The sequence below is a fragment of the Anthonomus grandis genome, chromosome 15 (genome assembly GCF_022605725.1).
Source record: "Anthonomus grandis grandis chromosome 15, icAntGran1.3, whole genome shotgun sequence".
Lineage (NCBI taxonomy): Eukaryota > Metazoa > Arthropoda > Insecta > Coleoptera > Curculionidae > Anthonomus > Anthonomus grandis.
Window position 1 is genome coordinate 4,888,654 of NC_065560.1, and position 24,193 is coordinate 4,912,846.

Here is a 24,193-nt window from a genome sequence, read left to right on the forward strand (position 1 = left end):
TAAACCATTCAAAAGGCGCTCCTCTGAACCCGTAATATTGCAACTTTTTTAATAAGATGTCATGATTAACACAATCAAAGGCTTTAGAAAAATCACAGAAAATTGTTGCTGTAGGGTGTTGGTTATTTAAAAATCCAAATTGAAGTAAGTATTTCATATTTTAGCAAAAATGATACAAGTCTTTTTTTAACCAATCTTTCAATAATTTTTGAAAGTGGGAAGAAGAGCGATAGGGCGATAGTTGGAAGACTGATCTTTGTCTCCTCCTTTATGTAGTGGAATTATTATCGCTATCTTAAGGCATTTAGGAAAAACACCTTTTTGATAAGACTGATTAATTAGAGTAATAAGTTGACATAATGTACATTCGGGCAGATTTGAAAACATTTTGAGAGTAAGTCCATCAATTCCAGAAGAGCCTTTGTTTTTGATTTCCCTAATTGAACTGCAAAGCTCTGGTAACACTACGGACGTAAAGACAAAACTGTGGAAATTCTCATTTGCAATGGGAAGATATGAAGAAAGTGGATCATGGGAAGGAGTTATGGTACTCATTAAATTATTTGCCACATTTACAAAATAATCATTAAGGTTCTCAGATGAACCGGAGATAGTATTCGACAAAGAAGACTTATTTCTCAAAGCATTAACAATCGACCATGTTTCCTTAGCCAATCTCCTATTATAGTAAATATCCTTGGCGGCTTTTAAAGTTCTCTGATAAATCTTTTTGTAAAGTCTTACGTATTCATGAAAAAAAGCGCTGTCTGAAAATTTCTTAAGATGAGAGCATGTTCTTAGCAGATGTACGCAAGCCTTGGGTAGACCAGGGGTTATGTTGCTTCTTTTTACGAGGTCTCAAAGGAAAGGATTTGTGAGAAAGACTAGATAGCGTTTTTACAAATCTAGAGAATTCTGAATCAACGTCGTCAGAGAGAATATTCCAATCAGTTGATTGACAAAGGTGCCTGAAATGTAAAAATTTTTATCCGAGAAAATACGGCCTGATTTGCGTGGAACATTTTTACTTTTAGATTTAGTTATGGAAAACTTTGTTAACACTGCTTCTTGGTCTGAGAAACCTGAGCTTAAGACAGTAAAATCGACGAAATCTGGCTCAAAGGAAGATACGACATAATCGATTGTACTAGAGCTGGTTTTAGTTATTCTGGTAGGCGATTTAATGTGCATGATTAAGCCAAAAGAGTCGAAAATGGACTGGAGAGATTCTTGAGCAGCACACACACTGGAAAAATCAATGTTTAGGTCGCCACATAAAATGAGTTTGCTGTTTAACGGCAGAGACTCGAGCAAGCTTAGTAATTTTTGGAAAAAAACATTTACGTCAGCATCAGGTGTTCTGTAAATACAAACAACGTAAAGATCAAAATTATTATTGTAGACAATGGAAAATTCAAATATTTTTTCAGAAACTAAATTATCGAACCTGGTTACCATTGAAAAGTCGTTGCTAGTAGATAATATCACAGTACCTCCATGAGTTAGATTTGTTCTATCAAATCTGGCAACTGTAGTGATCCACCATCACAGGCTCACCAACTTGCAAGTTCAAGAGTTTATAAACAAGTTCTACAAGGTAAAATTGCAGGTTGATGTTTATAAAGCCTACTAGTAATTTTAATTTTTAATTGATCCAGAGGAATTGATTTAGAATGAAGAACACATTTTCTATATAGGTGAAGGCTTAAAAAAATGCGAGGAAATCCGGGTAGAAACTATTTCTTGTTGGTCATATAAAATAGTGGGACAATCCACCTCATTTCTAATAATTTAAATATATAAAAAGAAAAATGATTCATGTTTTTATGCTTTTGGTTTCCATAGATAAACTCTCAAAAATATGAAGCAGAGTCCATTTATCAAAGTCCCTTTCTGGGTAATAACCAAACTCTTTTAAGTATCAGTATTTAAAAAACTTTCTTTGGATACTTTAAATACAGTTATAAACCCAACTATCACATTGTGGAGACCATATTCTAGATTTTGTAAAACGCGACTTTCAAATTACTTAATACACATTTGCGTAAAATTCTTAATGGTTCTAGTAACATACCCCAAGACGTTATATGCTTCTTCAACTTCTGTATCAATATATGATCAGCAAAAGTTAAACTAACATTAATTATTACACGCAGGTCTTTCTGGTTAAAGGTGAAACATACAATTATTTTATACGTATGCCAAAAGGTGCAAAAAATATTCCAGAAAACCCTTTAAAATTATTCTGGGATATCCTAAGGAATGCTTTTGGCATAGTTAATAAACGTCTCTTTATATATTTTTCATTTTTATACATACTACTACTACATATTTAAAACATCCCCGAAATAGTCTTCAAAATCCTCAAATAGTTCTGCTTCTGAAAATCAACATTTTCAAATACCATGGATTCAATTCAAATTTTAATAAATATAAATGTGAAAGGTTAGTTTTTTATTTACATCACTATCCCAATAATATTCATATGATTCCAGGGATATACCTTACAAATCTTAAGATATTTCTGGAATATCCTGCAAAAAGCTGCATCATCAACAAATATATTCCTGGAGTGCCTCGCCTAATCAAGTTTATTTATTCTTTTTTGTTTTGTTTAAAAACATTAGAGATTCAGAAAATTCCAAGTATATGCTTTAAAATGCTTAGATAATTATATTAATATTACTAAGTGCCTTGGATATGATTGGAAACATTCCTCGAATATCACTCCAATAATCCAGATTCATCAAAGTATTTGTGTCTTAAACTGACAGTGATGTATTGATAAAGTTTATGAATGGTGACTTCCAAAAAAGTGTAATAAGATGAATATTTCTTTGCTCAAAGATGACATTGACATCGACAAATTAGATGACATAAGTACGGCAGCTCTGTTCGTGATTTGAGGGTCACTATTGAGAAAACACTATTCACTTCACTTGATAAGAAGTTGAAGTTTTAAGGTTTTTAAATTTTCACATTGAAAGCCCCTAGACTGTCTTTTATGGAGCATATAAGTGTCTATGTTCGTCGTTACTTACATGATACTGGTACCACTTCTTTTCAAACAAACATCTGTCATCCTTAACACAACGACCGATTTCATATTTCAATATAGGTGTAAAAAAAATCAGTGTTCATAGTAAATCCCAACTTTAATTGTAAATAAGTAGTTTTTTGTCAGTAGGTAGACAAAGCGATACAAATTAAAAGCGCGTAAAAAATCGTAACACGAAAACAATAAGTGTGTATCAGAACTAAATACATAATAACACTTTTATGTACAAACGATAGTTTTCGAAATCCAATAAATGATAACCAGTAGTAGGTTCTATATACAGGTAAGAACTCGTCATATCTCGAAACTAAGTATCATAGAACTTCAGTAAAGAGATATTAGGAGACTGGGCGTGATTCATAAATTAAATCATAAGTTCACAATGATTTTTAAGATTAAACTATGAATTCAAACAAAACTAACCGTTGCACTGGTTAATCTTATAAGTGTCATCGACATATAGTGCTATTTGTGAATAATGTTCACAAGTAGTATTATTTGATTATTCCTGGCATATAAAGAAAAGTGTTGATATATAGAGACTAATATTCTCACTAACATATCTGAAAAAATGTTTTCATTGATTTTAACCAAAAATTTTGACCTTTTGAGAAAATTATGTGTGAGTTTAATTAGAAATTTGATATAACCATTTCATGGTTAACCTACATACCAAATTTCACCGTTTTGAAAATCAAACCGTCATTTGAAGGTGTTTAAGTTCTATAATAAAACTTGATCTGCCAAGAATTATATTGACTTATGTATTGAGGTTTTCACACCACAAGTGTACTAAAATCAAATAACTTATTAAAGACATTTAACCAGTTACACTTCAAATCTTTAAGGAAAATTTACTAGAAAGTTTTCATAGCTTAATTTTAATTATCATGGGAATATTTTCCGTAAAAGAATAACAAGTTTGTCTATACAATTACTCATTAGCGTTTAGTTTATTAACAAGAATAATCCTCATACAATTTTAAAGGTCTATCTGTTCTTATATTATACAAAATCTTAAACGCACAAATATGTAGCTTTCAGTCTCTAAAATTACCGATAAAGACTCTTTGTACAGGAAAAATATTCTTAAAAACTAACTTACAGTAATGTTATGTTGTTGATAAAAATTACTATATGTTTGTCACCTTCATCTTAAAAAAAAAACAATACAATATTACTATTAATTGATAGATTGCCATTTTCATATGACTGTCTTGGGCAGAGAATGCTTAAAAGAGACTTTTTTTGCAGTTCAACCAATGAGCAGTTTGATACCACAATACAATTTACATAGTCACACAATCTTATAACGATTCAAAGTCAACCATAATTACCATTTGGTATTATCAGAACTCCATCGAGACCTGAAAAAAAAGGAAATATAAGTCTTATACATGTAGAAAGTATATATACTTATAATGAAGATAAAAAATATTCGAAATATGTTATACAACAACGGTTTTTGATATTGATATACGCTCAGGTATAGATTGTTTTACATAGGTTGCTACCTTATCAAATGATTGGGAAAAAATGAATTTTAACACGCTAACTGCCACAATACAATTTTTTTACCCCACGAGCCAAAAGCTATTTTTTATTTGTTTCACTTCCAAAATAATATTTTGTTTTTGTTCGACAAAAATTAAAAAACCTTGCATTTAACGCCATTTATACAAAAATTTCGTGTGCTAATCATTACATTTTATACGCCAGGCCACGCTATTTAAATTACCATTGATTTATATGGCTACTGAGAATCACCGGCGAGCTACAGGCATAATTACAATAGTTTTCCTGTGAATGACGGCTGATTTACGTGGCATAAACTAATATGCTACCTGTGAGACACACTTGATTCACGTGGCAGTTAACGTGTTAAAAGTGGTTGTGCTATTTAAAAAAAATAAAGTAAATTTCAAAATTACTGGTTTGGACGTTTTAAATAAGCGTGTAAAAGATTTGAGTCATATAAAATGCAATGTATACTATTTCTTCCATGATTACTTTATTAAAACTTTCAACCCATTCATGACACCCTAGTAGCAAATGCAGTATCATTGTTCTGAGAATATTATTTTCTATCAAAATTCATAATAATATACAAAGTGTCCTATTTAAAATAAGAAAATCACTTTCGGTTAACTAGGAAGTGACAACTGAATATGTCAAAAGATGCTTCTTATAACAATTTCATCGATATACCAAATTTCGTTTTTTCTCCTTTTTCTATTTAACTTGTCAGTTAGACTAAAATACCCAATATTACTGAATTTATATTTAATTTTTGAAATAGTTTTCTTTCAGTTCTGGCTTGTATCTAGAATTTAATTTTTTATACACTCACTTAAAAGCAGCTCAGTTATAAATCAAGTAATATCTATTTATTTACCTTTAAATTAAAATACCGAATGCTCTGGTACCTAATAGGAATATTTATTGAGTTTGAACTTTCCCACCTGGTTTTGAGTAATAATTTGTTACTTAAGTGTGATTTATTCAACAAAGGACAAAGTTTAAATATCGACTCCCTTGCAGGGAAAACTGTTCTCATATCCGAAGGGTTCTTTTATTTCCAGAATATGCAATTCGAATAATCTGCCCAAAAAACGAACCGTTAAACTTACGTTTTTACAGTAGACCCTTGTAAACCAGGTGACGGGATCGGCGGTAACCCCATATGATGGGGATAAGGTCCCTGGGGTGACTGGGCAGTATGTAACGGAGTCCCGTGGGGACTTTGGTGGTGTGAGGTTGGTACGTGAGGTGGCGGCGGCAGGTGCGGGGGCGGCACGTTCGGACTTTGAACGTGAGACAGCGGCGGGGGCGGCATCAGGAGGTTCACGGGTGGCGGCTGCGTCCTGTACATGTTCAATTGCGAAGGTGACGGTGTTTGAAGTTGCTGAAAATAAGCGAAAAGTCACGATTAAAAAAATTTGAATCTATTTTTCAGACCAAGAGGTTCTAGTTGTTGTTAGAAGTTTACCATTTAAAGTCAGTCATACAATAAATGGGTGAAATCCCGAATAATATATAATTTCATGAAATCTATGCAGATTTAGTCGCAATAAGTATCTCGTAACACTACGACACCAGATCACCACTGATTGCGAAAAAAATGGCAGAGGGCATCATTTCTCAACCTAACACCCAAGTAAACCAAATAATAAAAAATCAAATACCATTCTCTATGTTTTTAAAACCAATAACTGAAAATGAGGTAATCAAGTACATAGCATCTTTAAAAAATAATTGCTCAACAGGTGAAGATGGCATTAGCGCAAGAACTATAAAAGCTTTACACAAATATATTGTTAAATCATTAACACATATTATAAACATTGTCTTTAACACTGGTTGCGTACCTTGCCAATTTAAAACGTCAGTGGTTCGTCCAGTGCATAAATCAGGGCCCAAATCCCTTTTAGAAAATTTAAGACCTATCATCATTTTCAATTAAATTTAGATTTACCAATGAATCAATGTCAAATCAATTAAATTAATTGGCAAATCAATCATTTGAATAAGACATATTTAAAATTCATTGGTAATCAGTTTTTGTACTAATATACTCTGTATATTCCCTTACTACCAATTAAGAGAGTCTTACCTGCACAGTCTGCATAATTGAAGCCAAATAAGCAGTAGGCACGTTATTGATAACGTTATGTTTAACCCTCGGCGGAAATATGTGGGGCGGTGGAGATCCGGGAGGCGGCGACGGGGGCGGTAAATTATCGTCCGAATCACTCTCCTCCAACGATTTTTTTAACACTTTTACCTGAAAAAAAGTCGCAACAGCATGAATATTTGAATTCAAAATATTAGGTAAAAGTAGTGTCAAAGAACAATAAGAGTGTCCCACAAAATTCAATATTTATTAACACAAAAAGCACGAGTGACTCTGAGCAACTACTATCAGTACCATCTGGTCACGTGCGCAGATAAATTCAATTGATATAAATTGATATAATGCAAACAGACTTAGTAGTGTTAGGAGCGACATTACTAGTAGTTTAGAATAAAAAAAAACCCTTTGCAAGAGACCTCTATTTGTCATATTAATATTAGAACCATCAAAAATACATCGGAACAGTTAGAATTACTTCTCCATTCTATTGGTGTCCCCGAGGTCGTATGCATCACTGAGACCTAGTGTACCAAGGAGCAAATCTTATTAATTAATTTTTCTTGTGGCAATATTTGCTCGTATTGGGGTTAATTTAAAAATCAAAAGTTTTTCTATCAAGAGCAGCGAGAAGGACTTTGAGTATGTTTGTTGCAGTGTAGTGATATCGATGCTAGTTTTTTTGTATGTTGTCTGTACCGATCCCAATTAATGTCAAATCTATTAAGTCCAACCGACGCAGCTTTTTTCTGTGGAGATTTCAATGTTAATTTCAAGTTAAGGTAACGTGAAAAACATGCAATCTTCCTCCACTCGTTTATTCTACATATATTTCCCAACATGTTTCGGATACAGCAGAGTTTATTATCAGGAAGACAAAAAATTTAAAATAAACCCGACGCTTAAGTTTATGTCAATTAAAAAAAATTATACTTGGCTAATTTAACAAAAGATATTAATTAATGCAGGTAATACAAAAAATTAAGAAAATTTTATTAAGTTGTCAAAAATACTGAGAATATTTAATTGAATTTAATAAGGATCCAAGGATTAGCCAAAGAAACCAAATGTCTAGAAAATCTAATTATATCAGAAATCGAAGAATCAGCCTAGAAAACTGAATTTCAAAAAAAAATTTAATTAAAATTCTTCAAATTATAGAAATGTAATTAAATTTAACAAAAATTCAAGGCTCACCTAAAGATTTTAATTCAAGGTTAATACAGAACATAAAACAAATACTGAGGAAATTAATTTCAAGGATAAGCCAAGGAAACCAAAATTTTAAGAAAATCTAAATCAAATATATGAATATGTTTTATAAAATTATAGGAATATTTATTTATTTGGAGGGATCAGTACATATATTTTGTGTTAACATTAATTATATATATATATATTGTATATTAGTATACAGATATTTATATAATTAATGTTCACACAAAATTTAGGACAATTCTAAGAAAACTAAGGTTTTAACAAAACTAGAAAAATTTGGAAAGTTTAACGGAAATCCAAAGATAAGTAAATTAAATTCTCAAGAAAATGTAATTAAAATTAGAGAAATTAGATTTAAATTCAAAGCTCACTTAAGTTGCCTAAATATTATTTAACGTTAATTGAAGAAATTTTAATTAAAATCATAAAATCTAGAGAAACCAATCGGATTTAACAAAAATCCAAGTTTAAGCCGAGGAATTTAAATTACCGAGAAACAATTAATAAAATCAGAAAAATGTAATTATGTAATTTTTAATACAATTTAATTGTAATTGATGGATATAAATGAATTTAAATACATTTGGTTTAATTTAATTAATGATGAAGTTAATACAAGACCAATTCAAAAAAATCAAATTAAAGTTTATAAAATTAGAGATATTTAATAGAAATCCAAATCTTAGCCTAGGAAACTATATTTTCACGTTTCCTAAGCAGTCGAACCCTTATAGTGACGTGAAGTATTATTTCATAGCGATTGTCAAAGATTCATCAGTCTCAGATGAGTTTAAAGGTCAAAAAGTGAGTAAAAACTCTAGTTTTTCAGTTTTTACCGCATCTCATAATCCATGCACGCCTTGGATTATCTTAAAATTTTACTTTTTCTAAGTAGTTGAACCCTCTAGAGACGTAAAATATCATTTCATAGCAATCGTCAAAGATTCATGCGTCTCACATGGGTTTAAAGGCCAAAAAGTCCAAAAAGTCACTTTTCCTAGGTAGTTGAATTCTCTAGTAATGCATCAATTCATAGCAAGCGTCAACAGTCTCAGATGGGTTTAAAGATCAAAAAATGGTTAAAAAGTGCATTTTTTTAGTTTCCGCATCCCATGGTCCATGCACGCCTTCGTTTCTTGTATTCTATTCAAATTTTTTGTAATTATACATATATATTACCTGACAATTTCTATATCTATTGTTTATTTACTAAATAAAACATAATAAAAAAAGAAATCTACTACAGACCTTTACCTTTTTCTTCTTTAAAGACTTCTTATTGAACTTCAGTTTCTTGTACCGCTTCTCTTTGGGCAGTTTCCGCTTGGGAGGAGGCGGCGACGATAACTCCTCACCGGCGGACGGTGAGGTGCCGTAACCAGGCTTCACGCCGTCCGCGAATTGTACCACTTTTCGAACTTTATCCTCTATAGGCGAGATTTCATTAAACCTACGCAGCAAATAGACATAAAAGTGTTACAAAGTTCAGTTTTATATTCTATATTTACCTGTTTCCGCGATTCATCAAAATACTCTTTCTGACCTCCTTGTTAACCGCGTTATGTGGCATCAACGGTAGAGGGGGCCACTGAACGATATCGCTCTTCAACAGATCGGCGCGTTCGTTTTCTTCTTCCTCCTCTTCCAACGCTTTCTGTAATTAGTTAGTTTCATAACCAAGAAAATATAAATGTTACACAGTTAATTAGTTTTCGCACGTAATTACCCTAATCAAATCCTCGGTTCGGGCTTGCTTAATTTTCTCCTTCTCTTGTCGCCGCTTCTCCTTTTCAACACGTCGTTTTTCTCGTTCCAGTCGCCTCTTTTCTCGCTGCTCTCTTCGTTCCGCTTCTTTTTGCAACATCGATGCCTCCGCCGACGGTTTTTCCTGAGAGACCTGCTGTTCATTCCAAGTTTCGTCCGTTATTTCCGTCTTTATCTGTCAAATCGATATTTTTTATGGTTAAGTCATTCTATTATGTCACAATATCAATTTACCTGTTGTAAAAGTGAGGGACCTGTTATTTCTGTAGGCACTACCTCCAGGACGTTGCCTACTTGAACGATTTGGGGCCTGGGGTCTTGCGTATGTGAAAATTGAGACTTCTAGAATGTCGAAAGGTGTATTTAAAATTGGTATATTAGTAGTGATATGAAATGAGAAATTTCATAATAAAAAGGATTGTGCAATTGCATTTCTTGAGGTCTTGATCAATTAATCTGTCCTGTTCTTAAGTTTCAAATAAATATAGAACTATGACCAATTTGACTATCAGTTTTTTTTTGGATTTCAGGAGAGCTTTTGACGCAGTATTTTGTTAAACAAATTAGAGCACTTAGGAATTAAGCAAACTGGTTTTCAAAGTCTAATTTGTATCGAATAAAATTATCTAGTTTGTTGACGACTCGATGCTCTATATCATAGGGAAAGACTTACAACAAATGCAAAGAGACTTAAAGGATGATTTGAATAGTTTATTAAATTGACATTGAAGTGTGTTACCGAACTATGCTTGAATGCAGATAAGTCCAAATTTTGCATCTTTAGTAAAAAATCGCAAATTAATTGAAGAAGTTCCAAAATATGCACATTGTTGTCTTTTGGATATAAGTACAATAATTAATGTACAATATAAATATCGACACTTCAGTGATTTTATTTAATAAACATTCACCTTTGGCAATCTGTTTTCTTGGGTGCCTTTATCAAATCAAATCAAAATATATTTAAACTAGAGTTAACATTACATTATCGTATGCTAAGTACAACTTATTTTAATAATAAATAATCGTTTATGGATGCACCTAGAGAAATACCCCTTTATGTATATAAGGTAACACTTGAGTATTAATTTAAGTATTGTGCTAGATATTAATAAAAGTAAAACATTTAAAAAATAATATTTTTAATGTTTTCATAGTATTTCCCTCTTGTAAAAATCTTTGATTTTATAAGAACTAAATTGAATATATAAAATGGTTGTTTTCATTATTGTATTTAAAGACTCAACATGTAATACGTGGCGCCCTGTATTAATGACATTAAAACTATCAATAAATGTAAATTTAGCACATTAGAAAACCTCCTTATATCTAATTTCATGTGGTTATTCTCGTTTACTTTCAAATTATTAAGAAAAATTGATGATGAAATCAAAATTTCAACGACCTGTATCTCCGCAGGGAACCATTTTCGGACATAGGGTTAAAGGAAGTTTTTTCAATATTTTCAACAAGAAATATGCGCTTAGATTTTCGTGCAATATTAACCCGTTTTTTCCCATGTTTAAATAAATCAAAATTACCTGTTATGCCCGAGTTTTGCAAAACTTTTGAAAATTATATTTTTAGAAAAAATCAAATTAACTAATTATATTTTTCTGTGAAAATTTGTTTTTTTGTTTCTAAATATTTTTTTTATTTTTTAAATTGATGTTCCATTTTTGGAACACTGGGACATGGGTGCATTAAAACCAACTTTAATTTTTATGAACAAAAGTTTAAGTTTAATTTAAAAAATCATAAAATAAATATTAAGTGGATACATGATAGTCTTTAAAACAAGCCTCATGTAAATTGAGGTAACATTTCTCACACATCTTAGTCGAGTTTTTGTGACATAGGGCGCACCTATTCTGTTTTGTGGCTGGAATAATCCAATGATTCAAACCATCGTACCTAATTTGATTATGGTTCCGAGCCTCTAACGGCTTTGATGTTTTAAGGCGTCCTCCAGTTGAAATAGGCCTTCCATATTTTCTTAAATATACCTGCACCACTTCTCTTCGAAACTTTAAAAAATCCACTTTTTTGCCATTTGGTTAAAGTCTGTAATACCGCCAGGCGTTATGCATGCACGAGTCCAAGCAAAATGCGAAAAGACTCCACCACCATTTCTTGGAACGAACCCCAATTCTATAGTTGTGTATATTTTGATCCATTCGGTCCCTCCAACAGGATTCACCGGATCGCAACTACTTACAATTAGAACAGGACGGCTATCATTCCATAAGGTAACTGTTATTTGAGAATTAGATAGTCTGTAGAATAATCAAAGCTGCCTCTTGTACCCTTTTTTTCTTGCATTTTAGGGATTAAATTGTATTAGGTACCCAGATTTTTCACACAAGGACCATATTTTATAGACGTACCTAAGAGGTTTACCCTTTATGTACTGCTTCGCTCAATGCCTTCCGAAATATGGTACCATACTTTCATCAATAGACAGTTTTTCGTTAAGCGGAGCATAAGACAAAAATCGGTCATTCAACATGTTGAAAAGTAGTTGCAACTTCGCAAATTTATTGTCTTGTTCTAAGTCATTGTTAACAGCATAATGCGCAAATTTTTTTAACAATTCAAACCGATTTCTTCGCATTGCGTTTGCTACTAATGGATTGTATATATCAGTAGCCACCTCCCAAAGCATACGCCATCTTGGAACTTGTAAATGCCCGGATAAATATAAAATACCAATAAAGCATTTTAGTTCTCCTGCATCAGTACTAAAATTATGCTGCCTTTTTGTCTGGCATACAAATTAAACATTTCTAGTAAATAATTACATATTTCCATATCAAAAAATGATTCAATGCACGCAACAGCATCTGGAAATATGTCGACGTTTGCGCCAGGCTCTTTCGGAGAAACAAATTGTGGGAAGGAGTTATTCAATTCCACTTTTTTCTAGCTTCTTTCTAAACTTGTTCTGTTTATATTAGCTTGAGATAGATAATTCAGGAGAGTTATCGTTTACGATAGAATGGCCTGAAGTTCCTGGTTGCGAATCGATTGCGAAGATTTCCTCAATATTTTTATCCTGATCATTATCTTCAATATAAACTACTCCATCAATGTTCTTTATTTTAGCACAAGCTTCTGACTGCATTTGACGACCACTAAGGTGATTTACATTAGCTGAAGGAACTTCATCATCATCAGAATCCCTTCCATCGTTTTGAGGTGTGATAAAAACATCTGCAGCCCAAAACTGTTCATCTTCGACTAAATCAATTAGTTCTTGGGTCGTGTAATACCTACAATAAAAATAAAAAATTATGTCCCCGTTTGTTCCCAGAGTTCCAATATAGGAACAACCTAAAATGATCAAATCATTTAGTAACTTTCAATATTATTCGTATTGGGTATATAAAATATCTTGAATTACATCACTTTGAAATTCTTTGCAGTAGAACAATTAATTATCAAAACTATACTTACTTTTTTAACGCCATATAGTGAACTTTAAAAAAAAAATCAGTAATTAGCACACTAAATGCGGAAAATTTGCAAAAAGGCACATCAAACCTTCTCTTATGCTAGCCAGAACGACACTAACACGACCGCGCGACGGAAAGATAGTTAAGAGCACGCTTCTCAGAAAAGAAAGGGAGACGTGGTCGTTCCGATTTTGGAACACCGGGACAATAATGACATTTTCAATATCGGAACTCTGGAAAAAAACGGGTTAATGACTCACCCTGTATAAGTGAGACCTAAGTAAATATTTTAAGATAGTTTTCCTTATACCTCTTACATACAAGCGCAAATCTAAGAACACTACTAGGGAATCGAAAAAAAAATCAAAAACCTCACAAGTAAAATTTTCGTATTGAACCAAAATAAATTTACGCTCATATTCTTACGACTGTGGAAAATTTAGTACCAAACCTGTTTTTATATCAAATACCTGCACCCAAAAAAAATCGGATATTATAATTTGAGAAAAATAAATATTTTTTACTTTTATAGCCAGAATTGTACAAACTCTCATAAACAGCTAATTAATAACAGAAAAAATAAAAATTAATATAGAAGAAAAAAATTATAGAGTAATCCATATAATAGATTGTCCTGTTAGAATTGAGAGAGCATTAAAAAATATGTTTATCTCAAGATTGTTACACCCTGGACGAATATTTTAATGTATCTAGAATTAACAGTCTACTTCTCTATTATACAACGTGTCCAAGATAAGGAGGGCCAGTACAGGAATCTCCGTTCACATGAGAGTAGTTAATAGTTCAATGGGAAGAATTTAACGCCTTGGGCTGCTCAATATTATACCGCATTAAAATGTGTCATTTATTTTCAAATATCCTTGGTATTAAACTCAGCGGAAAATATGCAATTTTTTCCGAAAATTCGGTTTTTTTCAGATATCTCGGGAACTACTCGAAACCCTTTAGATTTCAAAGTGGCATATTATTGAGCACTTAAAGCTGCAAAATTCTGCTCAGTTACCAACTTTCTATCTCTCATGGTTACCGAGATCCCTGGGCTATCTCGGTTACATTGTGTAATAAGTAAGTCTTATTGTCGTTGAATTTTCAATGTATATTATACCCACTTCCCATTTTTATACTTAACGACTTTCTGTACTCTGTGACATTTGTATCTTATTATGATTATTTTATCTCATAGTCACTAGTAGTTTCACTTTGTCAACAACTCTGTTATAATAAATCTACTTCTCTGAAATAATAAAATAAAACGTACTTACCAAATTGTCAAAGTTCTGGTACTGCTCCCTAAACCCTTCGTTCTTCCCCGAGCAACTCGGAATGGGAATTTCATTAATATTCTCCTGATCTATGGGCACGATCTGCATAATATTCCCCACTTGTCTGTACATACCCTGATTCTCTACTGTTCTCAATGTAGGTGGGATATTCCTCTTCGAAGGACTTTCTGCCGAAGATGGTCCCCCTTGATGAAAATTTTCGTTATTATGGTAAAAAGAGGTCGTTATGGTGCTTATGGGCTTGGGAGAGCACTGGTGACGTGGCTCGTTATGTTGCCCCAAAACTTGACTTATACGTACGTCCAGTGACACCCGTTTGGGGGATTTGGGAGGCTGATTACTTAGAAACTCGTGCCCAGGAAAACTCAAGCGCGACAGCTGATCGTCACTTATAGTCGAATCCGGTAGGTTCCTCTGCAAAGGAGATAAGTCTCTTGGATTTTTGGCGACTTCGTGTTTCACTTTATCAGGAACTTCGGGACGTTGTTTACTCTTTTTAGGTGACTGACTGCGTTTCCTTTTTGGCGAAGGACTGCGTCTCTTTCTAGGAGATGAAGTGCTTCGTCGCCTTTTAGGGGAAACGCTTCTTCTTGCAGAGGATCTTCTTCTTCTTCTTACCGGGCTTCGTCTTCTAGGTGACGATCTTCTCGGCGATCGATTTCTTACAGCAGGAGACCTTCGTCTTGGAGAGGAGCCTCCCCTACGCCTCGCCGGAGACTCTCTGCGCCCCTTTTTGCCCCTTTTAGGAGAGGGATCTCTACGACGCGTACTGGTCGAAGCCCTACGAGGCGGGCTAGATCTCCGAGTTCCATCTCTGGATATTTCTTGTAATTTATTTATAATAGCATCCATACGGGCTTTTTCTTTATGAGTCTCCCGCTGATTATCCTCTATCAGTGCCTCTAATCGTTTCCTCTTTTCTTCCTCTAACAGTTTCGTATCGTCTCCATCGGAGTCGTCCAAGTTCAACTGTGAGTTGTCCAGAAGTTTTTTAGATGGTAGAGCGAGTGATGTAAACGTCACTTTTGCGTTAGGCTCTTCTGGTGGCGGGGGAGGAGGTGGAGGAAGTTGAAATATTTCCGGAGTAAAGTAGTAAGTCTCAGTAGGCAAAGTAGAAATCTCCACTTTAGGTTTGGAGACGTCGATGGTTGAGGTAATTGGGGCGGATATGCTGGGCATACTGGTGGCCAAACTGAATGTAATGTTTTGGGTCACGTTGGCCGATAAGCTGAGGTTTATCAAAGGTTTGTTCAATTCTAACACGGCCTCCAATTTGGGCGAAGGTACTGGGGCAGGCTTAAATTCGTCAGTTTTTAATGGAGGTGGTGGTGGCGGTGGCGGTTCAACTTTAGGAGAAGGGATTGGGATCGGTTTAAAAGCCACAGGAACGCTTTTTAGTGGTGAAATGATGGGTAAAACTTCTGGAACAGTTGTGATTTCAACCAGGGTATCTGCCTTCGGAGATGGCACAGGACCAAGCGTCGCTTGGTCAGTATAAGAATTTTGTCCCGAAACAAGCCCAACTTCTTGGCTTTTTAATGTCGAAGGTGAAATAGGAACGAGCTGAATTTTCTCACTTTTTAGGGCAGGTTCCGCCTCCGGTTTAGGCTCAAACATAACCTCAATTTTATCCCCATCTAAAACAACTGACGCGACATCTTTAACAGGCTTGCTTGCTGGCGATTCTTCCAGAAGTGTTAACGAAGAATCTGAGTTGCTATCAGCAACTACTACTTTGGCATTATTGGTTTCTTCCTCGTTTTTCACCGCGACAGCTTTGATGAACTCTTCATACTCGTCCTCTAAAGTAACAATATCTTTAGACGATTCTGGTAAAATGACTGGCGACACCTGTATGTCCCAGCGCCTCTTCTTTTTCGTTGGCGTGAGCGCGTTCACGTCAAGTCCGATTGCTTCACTTTTTCGCGATTTTATTTCCAGCAAGTGCAAACGTAAATCTGGTTGTTCCTCGCGGTTCACAGTCTTTTCATCGGCGTTAGCTTTGCCAGGTGGTTCTTCAATATCAAACACATCCTTTTCGATTTTGATCTCTTTCCTTGGCACATGTTGGATGTGAAGGGGAATCTCTAGATTGGGTGAGGAACCTTGCTCCAGTTCAATCTGGTCCTCATCAGACTCTTCCCAGGAATTTGATTTTTGGCTAAGCAGTTTTTCTTGCTTGATTTGTTCGGGAAATACTATATCCAAAAGTTCTTCGACCTCTTTGGCCTTTTTTTCAGTAGTTTCTTGATTGTTACTGTCGACTCTTGTGCGCTTCCTTTTTTCTTTTAGTCGTGCCCAATCGGGCTGAACTTCCTCTACAATTTTTGCAGGTTCTATACACTCGTCAGGTTTATGCAAGGCTTCCGAAATATGCTCCTTATCAGGTTTTGACTTTATTTTACAGTTTTCTAACGATAACGATCTACTGTCACGAGTTTTCCTTTTCGGGGTGTATTCCTCTTTCTTCTTTTGCTCTCTTAAATATTCCTCGTTCATTTTTAGCAGGTCGACTTTTACCTCCTCCTTCTTGCTCTCATTATCTTTACTCTTGCTTCGAACTTCATCCGACTCGCTTAATTTCCTTTTAGAGGCTTTTTCTTCGGTTTTTGGCACGGTCAGTTCATCCAGTGAAATATGGATTCCTTTGGTCTTGTGTTTCGATTTTCCCTTAAGCTCCCGTTCTGCAATGAGCCTTTCGGCGAAAAATTTAATATCATCCTCATAGTCCTCTTCAGGTTTATGTTCTTTTAAATCGGAATCGTAGCTGATTGTACGTCTACGACTCTTTTCGGTTGTTTGTTTCTTTTTCTTTTTTCGCTTTTCTTTGGAATCAGAGTCGGATTTTGAGTTTTTCCTCTTCTTTTTCGGTTTGCTTTTTACCACCTTATGTTTTTCCGGCTTCTTCCTCTTTTTCTTTTTAGAAGTTTCTTCTTCAGTACCCGTTTCCGAATTTACAAAGTCATCCTTTTTCTTTTTCCTCTTTTTTAACTTCTTTTTCGAGTCTTTTGCTTTGGACACCTTTACTACCGCCAACTTTTTACGTTTCTTCTTTTTCTGCTTTTTTTTGTCCGCAGGTTTTTCACTCTCTTCGGCTTGGAGCTCTTCCAAGTAACTTTTTGAAGATTTCAACACTTCCTCCAGCTTCAGTAGCTCTTTCTTGGTCCTCTCATACTCCTCCACATCAATATCATCTGAAGGTAGAGTCACTTCTTTTACAACTTCTTCAGGAGGCTCCTTAGGTAATTCCGGAGTTTGAGGAGTGTATTCATTTTCTGAAACCTCGCCCTCTTCTTTATCATTCTGTTCGGGTTTTACAAGTGGAGGAGTGTTAATGTCTTCACTTTGATGGTTTCCATCTTGTGCAGAATCCCATCTTGATTTAATATTTGCAGTAAAAGGCTGGTCGCAAGGCTCCCATATGGTTTTACTTTTTAAAGTTAATATGCCTTCCAAATTGTCTGGGGTGTTTTCCAACAGGGGTTGTGGCTCTTCAGCAATATCTGCAACGGTTAGAGGAGGTTCTTCAGTATGAGTTTCTTCATCATCCGAGTATCCTTGCAAAAAGGAGAGTCCAACAGAGTTTTCAAGAAGTTTGGCCTCCGAGGTGCCTAAGCTTTTCCACTTTTTGGGGAACCAAGCTCTGACCGTCTTCGGTTCACTTAACGGTTCCACACGTGAATATTTCCAAAGCTTTTCAATGATCAATTTTCGCTCTTTTGGTATTATGGCGAAAATTTGTTCCCTGTTAAGAGGTGTTGGTGAAGTCTGCATATGGTTTGTGCTGTAAATTAATTGAGGTTTTGCGGCAGTGTACCTGTAAAAAAATATTTCATGAAAAAATAATTGAAAAACATAGTGTGAACCAACCTCAGGTATTGAAAAGGCAACATTTCAAAATTCCCTTTGGTATTCTGGTATCTATGGTGTTCTGCTTGCAGTGGGGGCTTGTCAAAGTTGAAATACCTCTTGAAGCTGTAAAAGAAGAAATCATGTTTTTCCTTTAATTTGATATAGGCAATTACTTACTCAAACTTTCTGACTTCAGAACCTTTGAGTACCTTAGACTTTAGCAACGCATGTCGTTTCGTATTTAACTTCATTTCTTTATACTCCAGCCAGTCTTTTGGATATTTATCCTTTTTTGCTTTCTCTTCTGCATGTCTCTCTTCGCTTTTATCTTGCCTACCTTCCCTCTTCTCGGGAGATACTGACCTCTTAATTGAAATTTCACTTCTCCTAATATTCTTGCATTTTATTTCTCTTTTTTTAAATAAAATATCTTCTTCAGAGATGAACGACGTTGACGCCGGAGATCCACTTGGTACCTGATTAACAGTAAGGAAAGATACATCAGAAGTAAATGAAGCATCCTGAGATGGAGGAAGGTCAACGGATAATCCAATTTTTTTTAAGGTTCCCAAGTTCTGAATTGCGGTTTGAGTTTCTTCTTCTGAGCTATGTACTAAGAAAAAAATTTATTGATGGTAAATGAAATCACAAAAAATAATATATGAGTTATATCTAATAAATCACTCATCTGTCAAAGAACAAGAGAAGAAGTCTATGTTGTCACTGTTTGCACTTATACAGATTCTATTTAGTAGGGAAGTAATGCAATAAGTTGTTTACCAACAAGAAAAAAACAGAGAGTAAGGGAGAGATAATAATACAGATACATTGCTATAGTACTTTCTTATTAATTAAAAAAATTAAATAATAGAAATGGCAGTAAAAATGAATTGGTTTGATTAGACTGACCTGATTCAATAATATAATTAAATCAGCCTAAGAATGGTTATTAAAATAGACTTGAATCTTCTAGAGATTCTAACTGATTCAAATATGTAGTAAGCCTAATTAATAATATACTGACTTCTACAAGTACATTGAGTGAATTTTTGTTGGCTTAGATCCATAGAATTATTAAATGAGTTCAAGATAAGTTTTTATGAGTTCTTTCATTTGAATTTTAAATATCAATGATAGGACAGGAAGAATATTAGGAAAATCCTTGATATGGATACCATTGATCAAAGGAAATTTGCAACTGATAACTGTTATATCTTTATTAATTAATGGTATTTCTCAATATATTATATAAAAATAAGTTATCACATTGACACCTCATAGGCCAAATGGCGTAACCCACAAAAGTTATATTTTACAGGAGGTTCAAAAAACTTAATAAATCTTTGATTATAATTATTTTTAATAGTAAAATTTTAGATTTTTGTTGCTAATTTTGTTAAGAAAAAGTTTTTTAAAGCAAATCCTAATAAAACTTATCAAAAAAACTAAGCTTATCAAAAAGTTAAGACCATTACTGTTATAAACTCTTTATCGGAGGGGATACGCTTTTTGGTTGTAATGAAAATAATAATGTCCTCTAAATAAAAAACTTTTATTTTATAATTTTTTTACTTAAGTATGAAGGTAATACCTGCGCAAATACACAAAAAACTTTAATTTTTTTTTTGTAGATTTCTGCAATAGCTGTTGTTGTAATTCTTTAAGGGGTATCTCATCATCACTAAGTTCATCTTCTTCATCAGTTTCTGATAAAACGTCTGGTAGATCAGAGCTGGGTTTTAGATTTATATATTCGGTGTGGTACATCCCTGGTATTAATGCCTTCTTAACAAGGTTTTCTAGATCCTTAAATTTCTGTTCCGAAACTGAAAATTTACTTTGGTATAATTGAGATGGCTTTACTTGTTTGGAGTGCCTTGTGAGTTGATTCTTTTTTGGTACAGTTAGTAACTGGTGCTCTACAGTTTCCTCAAATGTGTAGAAGTTTTATTTGATCACAGTCTTTGGCAAACATAACTCTTCGAATACTTTTAAATTTAATCTGTTTTCCTGAATCAGTTTTCTTAAGCGATTCAGGGTAAATATTTTTCTGAAATGTTTTAAAGTCTTTAAAACTCGAAAATACAAGCTTTATAACTTCGTATGGCTTTGCGTTTCATGCATTACGAATAATAGTAGGCCATTCCGATGGAGCCCAAATTGTCTTTCTTTTTATAGCCGTTTCTATAGAAGCATGGACAGAATCAACAGGCATATAGGTGTGACCTGGTAAAAGAAAAGTAAGGGATATTTGTTGAATATTAACTGAAACAGATCTAATAAACCAAGCAATGCAACTTAACAGTTGGTGATTTTTATTCCGCCCTGGACAAGAGTCACAAAACAAGGCAACTTCCGTTATAGTTTTTCGAGCATCCACTTGTTGAAGATACATCTCCATTATTGTGCAAATTTCATTCGCTCCTCTCTTACCATCCTCTTCACCCCAAAGAAAACAATAAACGTTTTTAGTGCCGGAACGTTTCATTATAGAAGGAATATTTTCGCGAATAATAGAGGAGCATACTGTCTCCATGGGGAGTATTGAGAACTTTTTGTAAGTCGAAGCTAGCGCATACAAAATTTAGATTGGTTTTGGCTCGTTGTTGTTCTTTAAGATGGAGTTTATAAGAGTTTTCTTTTTCTCGTAAATGCAAAGGAAGTGCATCATTGTTGGTTTCTCCTTTTGCTTGGGACTCACAACGAGCATTTGTCTTTTTTGAAGATGGAATCCTATATTATATTTTCTTTTAAAAAAATCTCTAAAGAATTTTTCTTTAACCGATTGTTGATGACTTTCTGAGCAGTTCTGTTTACAGATTTTATACAAAGTGGCTACATTTTTTAAACTACTCTTGAAACTCTTGTGGTAAGTACCGTTTTGTAGTTTTTCCCCGACAATAATGCGAGGGAACAGCCGGTTTGTTAAAAGTTGGCGTAAATAATCAAAAACGTTACTAGGAGTTTTATTTTTGGGTTCAAACTTACCGCGGCCCTTGTTTCTGTTCACCATTTAGCGGTAAGTAAATAGTAGGCCTTTGAACATTTTCGGCGGCTTTCTTCACCAGTAGCAACATAGCGGCGCTTTATTGGAACCCTTTTAACGCATGATAACATACAAATTTTCTGTTCCTCTTCACTTGTAAAACTGTAGAAATTATTAAATATTGCCTGTCTTTCATCTGTAAAAATTGTGGCACATTTATGTTGGCATTTTTTGTTTTGGCAAGGATTTTCTTTTATTTGTTTCTCTCTTACGACTTTTTTATTTCCTTGTAGATTTTATGTTGTTTGTCAAAATATCTGTTAGTTCTTGATCAGGTGTCATACAGTAAAATGGTTCTACTGGAGTAAGCTGATGCAAAATATATTTGTTTATGTCACTGTCTTCAACATTTTCATGTGCTTCTTGCTCTTTTTGATTGGCATCTGAATCTACTAAAGAAGCGAAACTTTGTGTTGCCTCCTGGATGGCGTCATCTTCAATTATTATATTCCGCTCTAAAGCAAGACTAAAATTTTTTTACTTCGAGAGCTTGATATTATTATGGCTCTAAAAAATTAAACAATTTCATATTATTCAATTTTTTATTTTAAAATCAGAATTGTCTATCTATGCTCCCTTGCAATATTCTATTATTTATCTCTACTATCTATGCAAGCAACTATTATCCTAACCCAACTTTACACTAATTAGTAGTAATTAATATATGCATTTTAGTGCTATTATAATACTAACTTAAATGCCTTTTATTAGAGATAATAAAAAATCAACTCACAAAGAAAGGTTTCAATCAACCTGTGAATTGATTTTACCGGCATCATCCGAATACTGGCCTATTTATAATAATATCATAATATTATTATCAACTTACCTTATGATAATTATTGACAAATGCACTCTTTTATTATAAATTAGTCTGACACTTTTTTAGAAAAATTAAAAATATCAGCAAAACAACAAACACAGATCACTCCTTGAGTTCTTACCCTAATATACATGTGAGCATGTGTGGGTTACGTTATATGGCTCCTGACAATTTTGCATTTTTTTTTTTTTACCTTATTTTTGAATAATATGGCTTACTGCATTTGGCCTTGTTCATGTTAGGTCAATCCTTTAAGAAATAGGGTTACACTTGGAAGATACATCAACTGGCCACTCTTTAAAATGGTTACTCCAAACTTGGAGATTTTATGTTTTTCAGTTTTTTTGATAATTTACTTTTTCTTGTGGGTTATATCATTTGGCCAGCTAATGTATTTTTCGGAGAAGAATTGAGATATGTACTTAACTTAATTTCGGCTATTTTGTGGGTTACACCATTTGGCCTATGAGGTGTCGAGTCATGTATTTTATGTGTCACAATCTCTAGATCAAAAAGTTACAATAATAATTAGTTTAAATCTAGGAAAGTGAAATTTTCTTAACGGCCAATTTAAATTTACTAAGTGACATAAAATTAAAATAATCTAATTATCAGTGGATGAGATTCCATTGACTGAACAATGAAGTAAATAAGACCTACAGTACAGAACATGCAACAAAAATTGTGTGATTTTTAAAATTAAATTATTTAACAATGTTTTTTGGCCTATTTTATGAACAAATAAGTGTTTATTTATATATCTATAACTATTTATATTTATGTTTTCATATATACTTGTTTTATGATATTCAGCTTGTAGATAAATAAGACCTGTCTGTTTTTACGAATTGTGCAATATTTCTATATTTGTTATATTATATTGCTGAACTTTATTATTTATTGTAACTTTTTATAAACGCTAATACATTAAATTAATGTCAATTAAAATAAAAATATATTATTGATTCTCTTATTGTCTCTCATTAGTTATTCACAAATCAACAAAAATAATAAAAGCAGAGGATTGCAAACTAAATTAAGGTCAAATAAAGGATGTAAACTTTGATAGGATCAACAAAATGCTTTTATTTAATAACTCAAGTTTATATATCTAGCTCAAATGGGCTTCATTAACTAAATGTACTTACCCATTTCATTTTCATGAAAATTCTCACTCTGTCCTTTCTCATTGCTTGTCTTAATTGAATGGATCTTTATTAATGTTTTAGCAAAACTTTGAGGCAAGAATTGTTTGATAGGTTTAATATCAACATCATTAGTTACTTGACCATTAGGAATAAGGTCGCTATTGGATCCAGAAGAATAATCTTGTTTATTGATTACAGGCTGCACTACTCGATCTAACTCCGAATCAGAACCTTCTCTAGATGCGGATGATAAATTAGGGCTGTCTATAAACTCTTGAAATTCAATGTTGTGATTGTCTTTCCAGAATTCCATGTTAATGCATTAGTATATCATACTGTTTAATGAGTTCTATGGATGTAGCACTAATTTGAATAGTATAATAGTTTCACCAACCAAACATTGCAAAATAAATTGTATAAAGTAGGTCAATTTGGTTCAGCTTCTAGCTCCTGGAGACGATTTAGTGTGGCTCAATTTAGGGATGTTTTAAATCCCTTTAATGCTATTTCTACTATGTATTTGATGTAGCAATTGGGAGGCCATAAAACAGTACTCATCAGCTATCCAACTGCATGGTAAGTCAGCAGAAATGTCATGTTAATTTAGTACGGAAAGTTTCGGTTTATCATAGGCTATTTCAATACACGTTTAAATATATTTATTTAACCCTGGGAACAATGCACTGATGGACTTATTTTCAAATAAATTTTACAGGATGTTAGGAAGCTTGCAACATGAACAATATATTTATGAGATCTGTCAAAATGTTTATAATTTTTTGGTAAATGTGGCAATGTCGCTTCTTGTCTCGTTCTTCTTTATTAGTAGATGTGGACTTAAGGATATAGCAACAGCGCTGGAGCATTTGCCCGAAAAAGGCTGCATTCAAACTA

At 33.6% G+C, this 24,193-nt stretch overlaps 1 protein-coding gene across 2 annotated transcripts; it reads right to left on the reverse strand.

The window, feature by feature from the left end:
- Positions 1-3,136: 3,136 nt before the first annotated feature.
- Positions 3,137-24,063, reverse strand: LOC126745290 (titin-like). 2 transcript variants are annotated; one of them, XM_050453057.1, is made up of 11 exons: positions 23,300-24,063; positions 18,460-18,895; positions 18,301-18,405; positions 14,410-18,247; positions 9,906-10,013; positions 9,634-9,846; positions 9,416-9,561; positions 9,162-9,357; positions 6,672-6,842; positions 5,689-5,963; positions 3,137-4,425 (listed from the first exon to the last, which is right to left on the reverse strand). In XM_050453057.1, the coding sequence occupies exons 1-11, from the start codon at positions 23,610-23,612 to the stop codon at positions 4,392-4,394; spliced, it is 5,835 nt and encodes a 1,944-aa protein (XP_050309014.1). In that variant the 5' UTR covers positions 23,613-24,063; the 3' UTR covers positions 3,137-4,391. The 2 variants fall into 2 exon arrangements, with proteins under 2 accessions (XP_050309014.1, XP_050309013.1); XM_050453056.1 differs by having other exon boundaries at positions 9,156-9,357; positions 23,300-24,062.
- Between the last annotated feature and the right edge of the window lie 130 nt (positions 24,064-24,193).

Coding starts and splice junctions, on each gene's coding strand:
- LOC126745290 (XM_050453056.1), bottom strand. CDS start 23,612: ATGGAATTCTGGAAAGACAATCACAACATTGAATTTCAAGAGTTTATA. Junction 10,014..14,409: donor ACCAGAACTTTGACAATTTG/GTAAGTACGTTT, acceptor TCGACATTCTAG/AAGTCTCAATTTTCACATAC. Junction 5,964..6,671: donor CAATTATGCAGACTGTGCAG/GTAAGACTCTCT, acceptor GCTTATTTTCAG/CAACTTCAAACACCGTCACC.